General features: G+C 33.1%; 1 protein-coding gene across 1 annotated transcript; it reads left to right on the forward strand.

The window, feature by feature from the left end:
- Positions 1-3,732: 3,732 nt before the first annotated feature.
- LOC114177636 (pyruvate kinase, cytosolic isozyme) lies at positions 3,733-7,387 on the forward strand. Its single transcript, XM_028063062.1, has 3 exons — positions 3,733-4,063; positions 5,331-5,792; positions 6,284-7,387. Exons 1-3 carry the CDS (start codon positions 3,833-3,835, stop codon positions 7,094-7,096), a joined length of 1,506 nt encoding a protein of 501 aa, XP_027918863.1. The 5' UTR covers positions 3,733-3,832; the 3' UTR covers positions 7,097-7,387.
- The last annotated feature ends 233 nt before the right edge of the window (positions 7,388-7,620 follow it).

The following is a 7,620-nucleotide window of genomic DNA, read 5'->3' on the forward strand; positions in this document are numbered from 1 at the left end:
GACTTTTGATGATACAAGAAGTTGAAAGTCCTTGAAACATCAATATCATAGCTTATAGTTCACTTTTAGCATAATTTCAAGTTGTAAGTTTGTTAGGCGAGACAAAATTCACTGGGCAAACCTTTTATTAAGTTTTTGCGAATTGTACTTGTCGTTGAGGGACTTGGATCACTAAGCGTGTGGTATTTAGATAGTGGCTGTTTTAGGCAAATGACTGGTGACCAAGCAAATTTTGCAAAGTTGAGTTTAAAGAATGAATGATTCGTGACTTATGGAGATAACAACAAAGGGAAATCCTTGGAACAAGGATCATAAGCAATGGATCCTTTCAACATCAAAGATGTTCTCCTTGTTGATTGTGGCGTCTACCCTTTGATTGTTATCAAAGAAGGAGCTCTTTGTGGTGAATCTTCCATTGCTTATCAATATGATAAATTGTGGCACTTTCCTTCTTTGTCTTCTTCCACGTTCTTTACTCTTAATTTATTGTTTATTTTACAAAAGAAATCCAAAGTAAAAAAAGATCGTAATCTTTCTGATTAGGATCGTATCAGAGAGATTTACATTACTACATTCAATTTTTTTTATCAATACAATCATGTTTCATTGGTAATGATATAAGATACAAGATGAGTATTATTTGAACCTTAACCACTTTTGGCTAAACATAGATTATTATTTGGACTGGAATCACACCTGACTAAGACAAAGTATTATTTGGAACATAACTACTTTTTACTAAACAAAAAGTACTCTTTGAACACACAATCAATCCTAGCTAAGCACTAAGTATTGTTTGAACACATAGTCACTCCTAAATAGACACCTTCTTTACACAAAGTTATGATCTAAACAATCACAAATTTACTAACTAAAAGAGGATAATGTTCTATGAAATATTGATAATACTCTTGTAGGTTGTTAACAAACACAACAATGTTCTTGTTCACAATAAAACTTAAGGATTACTACAGATTACAAGAGTTTTGTTATTATTCTCGTCACTGTGAATGTTGTGAACCTTTCTTCTTCAAAAGATGTTCCATATATAAATGTTGAGTATGAAAGAGTCACTACAAATTCTTTTAATTGTTGTGAAGTATTGTGAAGTTTTTCTAATTTGCCTTTCATATGTTTGCGTTTAAGCTTGAAGATGCATTAAATGCTCTTCATGCAGTATTAAATGCATATCTCTTTTCTACAAAAGCCTTTAATACATGACATGTAGGACTAAGACAACTAATTTTTTCCAAATTGGAGTAAAGCATAAGACCTAATAAGATTGATTCTTTAGGAAGGACTATCATTCCACCTTTTAATTGTTAGCGTTGAAAAACTTTAGGTGCATTCTTCAATAGATTTTTGATATAGACATTTCATTGTAAAATTCTCTTGTAAGAAATGAAGAGACAAACATTCTTTGAAAACATGGAATAAACATTTATAAGTATTTGACGTGTACCATGAAATGCTTCAAACTACGTGTATATATCATCTATTTATATGTTTGTTTGACTAGATGGAACACTTGTTTGTCAAGATCTTATGCATATAACATCATATTTTATATTTTGTTGTTAAACACATTATCAATGCTAAACATAGGGTTTTTGCTCTAACACTATATTTTTGAGAAAAAAAAAACATTGTAAAAGTGATAAACCAACTCAAAGGTGATTCAATGAAAGTGTAGGTCAATCTAGTTCTATTACATAAATTAGCTTGGTACAAGTGAACTTTGTTATAGGTCTTATATGCATATTATAAACTTCGAAATAAGTATAAAGGATATATGGAATCAACAAAAATAGAACCTTGGTAGACTTGATATACAACTACCAAGACATATCATGGTAACCCCTTTCAGGATGATGTCATGGTTTAGAAGGAAAATCCCCAGGCAATTACATAAAAAACTTCACTTGCAATTGGATTCTCAACCACACTTCTAACATTGATGATACTCATGTTGTATTTAGCTTGTGTTTGTTATGGATTGTGTTTTAATATCTATCACATATAGTTATGCATTGAAAACTCAAGGAAGCTAACTATCAAACATGAATTTAATCGTTAGGATTATATAAGTGTGAAAATTTTCATTCAAGAGTTAGAATAGCAACATGAACACAAGATAATAATAAGAATAATAAGAACAACACAATAACAAGAAGAATAAAGAACACTAAAAAGCTTTCCATTGAAAATAATTTCAATCCAAAATATTATACTAAGAGTAGAAGAGGAACATACACATTAAACAATAATTATGGAAGAAGAGAAAAATAGAAAGTGGAAGAAATAAATGCATGGATTTATGGAAGTTGTAACATCACTTGAAAGAACTTCAATTTGGTCAAGAATTCCAAAGATCATGGGAGAGAAAAATTGAATTCGAAATTCAATCAAAAGAAGATAATTAGGAATTTTTCTTATGTGTAAAAATAGTAGCACATTTTTTTATGCTAGTGTCATGCTTGTCTTTCATTTATGTTTGTCATGCCTTAGCCCTCTTATTGACAATTTTTGTTTCCTTCGACTATCTTGGTGAGATGTTGAATGGTTTGAATTAGGTTTTTAATGTCTTCTACCGCTCTTTGTTTCTTAACTCTTCAATATTTACAAACCCTCATTTGTTGAGTTTAATGGGTTCAATTACAAAAAATACTATTTGGCACAAGAAAGTACGGAAACGTAAAATTTTCTTATTTCTAAAATTTTATAAACAAAATAAATTATACTTTACAATAACTTGTTTATTTAAAACTAGTTTAGATCCTCCTTACCTTCAATACTCATCAAATAGGAACCTTATTAGAAAATTAATACCTAGAGTCTTGAATAAATATTTCATATTATAAGTGACAAGGTTTTCATTTATTATTTTCTAACAAAATATTTTCTTGTCATTTTGCATGTCATTCATGTATTATATGTTTTGGTTAAGTTAAAATCATTATCCATATTTTGAGGGTCTCTTCACATTTAAGATAATTGTGAATTTGCATGAAATTCCTAAGTCATGAAGTTCTTTGCCAATATAAATAACTACTTCTGGTTAAATAGCAATTTATTAAATAGCAATTTATTAAATAGCATTCCTTTGGTAGACTTAGATATGGCATAATAACATGATCTTTTCACCAAACCATGGAAACATACATAGGACCATACATCGAGTTGGATAAAATATCAACAAATTTATCGTATTTAATATGAAGTACAAAAATTTATCATTAAAAGATAAAACCTTATTATACATTACATAAATTAAAGTGGTAGGTAGGGAGAAATTGAGATTTGTAGACAAAAGTAACTTAATGGACAACATGTTACTCAAATTTGAAAAGTGTCTACACATTATCATGTAATTATTGATCATGATTATGGCCCATGTTTAAAAACGAAGGAGACAAGAGTTGTATACAAATTTAGTAATTAAATCATAACTTTGTGTAAATTTCTTGATAAATATATAAGTGTGCACCTTGTTTTTTCGGGTATAGTTAGTTCGATCTTACACCTCTTAACCATCTATCACTAAATAATTAGAAATATAAATAGAAAAATTTAATAAGAAAATAAAATTTTTACAGTACACTTGTTATGTAACTGAAGGAAAATAGGATTGGTGGTATGTGGATGGTATTCCTACAAAAGTGTCACAATCTTAGTGTTTTAAAAAAAGAAATAAAAAAAAAGGTCGCAGGGAGCATAAAATACAAGAGTCGCATCTCAACCTTTCTTGTCTTGTCTACTCTTTTGCGTGTTTTGGTTGAAAAACAAAGAGAGTGGTTTTCGTTGTTTGAGAGACACAGGAACTAAAGCAGAAATGGCGACGACGGTTGAGGCAGAGAAGAGACCCAAAACGAAGATCGTGTGCACGCTGGGACCCGCATCGCGTTCCGTTCCGATGGTCGAGAAACTTCTACGAGCGGGCATGAACGTTGCTCGCTTCAACTTCTCACATGGGTCCCATGAATACCACCAAGAAACCCTCGATAACCTCAAAGCCGCCATGGAGAACACCGGTATTCTCTGCGCTGTCATGCTCGACACCAAGGCACGAGATTTCTATTTCTTGATCCTTTTGTACCTTTTCTTTAATTGCGATTATGTTTATATATATATATATATATATATATATATATATATATATATATATATATATATATATATATATATATATATATATTCTCGTAGCCGATTTTTTTTTTTTTATATATTTTTGAAATCTGATGTTTGATTTGATTGTTGCTGATTTTCTGATTCTGATGGGAATAGGTTGTGATCGATTGCTATTGTCTAATCTGACTGTACATGTGTTTGTTTGTGAAAGTGAAGTGTGTGAGGAATGCTAATAGTGAGATTTGATAATATTGCATGAATCAAATCTAATCTTGGATTGAGTGTTGGAGAATTGAGATTATCTAACAATCAGTTGTGACCTCCCACCCATGATCTTATTTTTTATGTGTATGTATCCATAAGGATTTAAATTGAAATTTGGATTTTCTCTGGTTTGCTGTTAAGAGGAGAGGTTTGATTCAATAAATCGTAACTATTTATTACAATCTTTCTTTACAATAAACACTAACTATAACTACGCAAGAATGATAGGGAACAAGTGAATCTGCTTTAGTAGGTTAGTGGGTTTGTAATACATTGAGTTTCATTTGGTTTTGGTTTTCTTTTTTTGTTGGTTTTTACTCGCAGCATAAGTAATAGACATAATAAATTATTAGGATTTGTTAAGTGGTTCCTCTTCTGTTAAAAAGTACATATGAGAGGATCCAAGTCCTTTAAATTGTGTTTGTCAGAGACTCCTCGCTACCCGACATTATTTGTAAGTTAGAAAAACCAATGCAGCTGAGATTTCGTATACTTTGAAGTGCATAAGGTTATAAGAAATGAGTATTTTTGAGGTCCCTATACCTTCATGAAGATTACCATTGAGCAAAAAGGGTACTCAATTTATCAATGTTTCAAATCAATGATGGATTATATTTTATGGCTAAATCCTTTGTCAAGCTATTGTTATCATATATTGTTCCTTAAAGTGGAGTAAGACTTTAATTTCGCATAAAGATCGGCTCTTACTACTACATTGGTGCTTGTGTAAACCAGGTGCTTTTATCTAACTGAGTTGAAGCCCTTGTCCTTTTGATACATATCTCATTATTCTTGTCAAGAGGAATATTGCATGATACAATCCTTTTGATTGATATTGCGTTGGTATTGTTTGGTAGACGAGGCCAATCATTTTTAATAAACTTTCGTCCATAATCATAATTTTCTTTCATTTTATTTGACTATTTACATTGTTGTAGGGGCCTGAGATTCGAACCGGGTTTCTCAAGGATGGTAAGCCTGTCCAACTGAAACAAGGTAATGAAATAACAATTTCCACTGACTATGACATAAAGGGTGATGATAAAATGATTTGTATGAGCTACAAAAAGTTGGCTGAGGATGTGAAGCCCGGAATGGTGATACTGTGTGCGGATGGCACCATATCATTTACAGTTTTATCGTGTGACAAAAAATTGGGTTTGGTTAAATGCCGGTGTGAGAACTCTGCCACTCTTGGTGAGAGGAAGAATGTTAATTTGCCTGGAGTGATAGTGGATCTCCCAACTTTGACAGAGAAAGACAAGGAAGATATCTTGGCCTGGGGAATTCCCAATAAAATCGACATGATTGCTCTTTCTTTTGTTCGAAAAGGTTCTGACCTTGTGGAAGTCAGGAAAGTTCTTGGAAAACATGCTAAGAACATTATGCTCATGTCTAAGGTATGTTGTGTTGTGTTCTCTTTTATGGAAAAGGAAAGTGATTCAAGATATGAATAAAAAGAAATGTTAATTATTCTGAATTAGTTGTAATATCCTTGAGATGCCTTTTACATTCCTGCTAATGTATGATATAGGATATCATCTGTCAAATTTGTTGTGTTCTTTAAAGAAACTAAACTACCTTATGAATTTCTAACTACTTGCTATCTCTATTATAATGTTACATTTAAAAGGAATGCTAACAACACTTTATCTAATTCATTCTTTTTCAGCATGCCACTATTGAATGAAATCAATGTGGGTCCTAGTAAATGATGCGCTGTCACTTCTTATTTAATGGGTCCACACTCCTTTATTTAAAGGGTCTCACGTCGATTTCTCTCAATTATATAATAAAGAATATTTTTTATGATAGTGTGTTGCTATCATTTCTCTGTATTTACTTGTTCCTGGTCACTTACGCTGTCCATTACTTCAAATGTATATGACAGGTTGAAAACCAAGAAGGGGTTGCGAACTTTGATGAAATCCTTGCAAATTCAGATGCATTTATGGTGGCTCGTGGCGACCTTGGAATGGAAATTCCAATAGAGAAGATATTTCTCGCACAGAAAGTGATGATTTATAAGTGCAATATTCAAGGAAAACCTGTTGTTACTGCAACCCAGATGTTGGAGTCAATGATCAAATCTCCCAGGCCAACCCGGGCTGAAGCTACTGATGTTGCCAACGCAGTTCTGGATGGCACAGACTGTGTGATGCTTAGTGGTGAAACAGCTGCTGGAGCTTATCCAGAACTTGCTGTTCGAACTATGGCTAAAATATGCATTGAAGCAGAGAGCACCCTTGATTATGGAGATGTGTTTAAAAGGATTATGGAACACTCACCAGTACCCATGAGCCCATTGGAGAGTTTAGCTTCTTCTGCTGTTAGAACAGCCAACTCGGCTAAAGCGGTTCTTATATTGGTTTTAACTAGAGGAGGGAGTACTGCAAAATTGGTGGCTAAATACAGGCCAGGCATGCCAATTCTTTCTGTAGTTGTTCCTGAGCTCAAGACTGATACCTTTGACTGGGAATGCAGTGACGAGGCCCCTGCGAGACACAGCCTCATATTCCGTGGATTGGTTCCAGTATTGAGTGCAGCTTCTGCTAGAGCTTCTCATGCTGAAACAACTGAAGAAGCCATAGAATTTGCCATGCAACATGCCAAGTCCAAGGGTCTCTGCCATAATGGGGATTCTATTGTGGCACTGCATCGTGTGGGCACTGCATCTATCATCAAGATCTTGACTGTGAAATGATCACCCCATTAGGAGTTCTGTTTTTTGGCGATTATTTTAGATGGTGCAAAGAGGTTTTCATCACACCATTTCGAATCTACATTGGTTGCAAACTTACGTAAAAGCAATTTATTAGGACGGGTTCCCTGCTTTTCTCATACCATATATGAAGTTTTCTTTGTGGCGAGTAGCCACCTGTTTTCTTTTATTAAGATTTTGTACGAGGCTTTTGGTGAACCAAAAAACTAACCGCCTTCTGGATTTTGAATTTTTGCTGTTTGATTGACAAGTGTATGCCTTTTCTTTGTTTCATTGGCTAACTGGGTTCTCATCCTTCGTAAATCCAGCGGGATAGGTATATTCTATTACGATGGGTTGGAAAGTGAACTTGTTTATCTAAAAAAAAAAATAAAAATAGAACTTATATAAGCAAAAGAGGTAGAAGAACTATACAGGACGGGGAATGATGAGAACTGTTTCACCCTTTCTCCATTCACACTACGAAATTGAGTTTATTTTTTTGTTTTAATATTTTTCTCTGTCTA

Source organism: Vigna unguiculata, chromosome 3 (assembly GCF_004118075.2).
Source record: "Vigna unguiculata cultivar IT97K-499-35 chromosome 3, ASM411807v1, whole genome shotgun sequence".
Taxonomy (NCBI): domain Eukaryota; kingdom Viridiplantae; phylum Streptophyta; class Magnoliopsida; order Fabales; family Fabaceae; genus Vigna; species Vigna unguiculata.

Excerpts from the sequence above, each read along its gene's own strand:
- LOC114177636 (XM_028063062.1), top strand. The coding sequence starts at position 3,833 with ATGGCGACGACGGTTGAGGCAGAGAAGAGACCCAAAACGAAGATCGTG. Across the intron at positions 4,064-5,330 it reads CTGTCATGCTCGACACCAAG|GGGCCTGAGATTCGAACCGG; the intron begins GCACGAGATTTC and ends ACATTGTTGTAG. Across the intron at positions 5,793-6,283 it reads ACATTATGCTCATGTCTAAG|GTTGAAAACCAAGAAGGGGT; the intron begins GTATGTTGTGTT and ends TGTATATGACAG.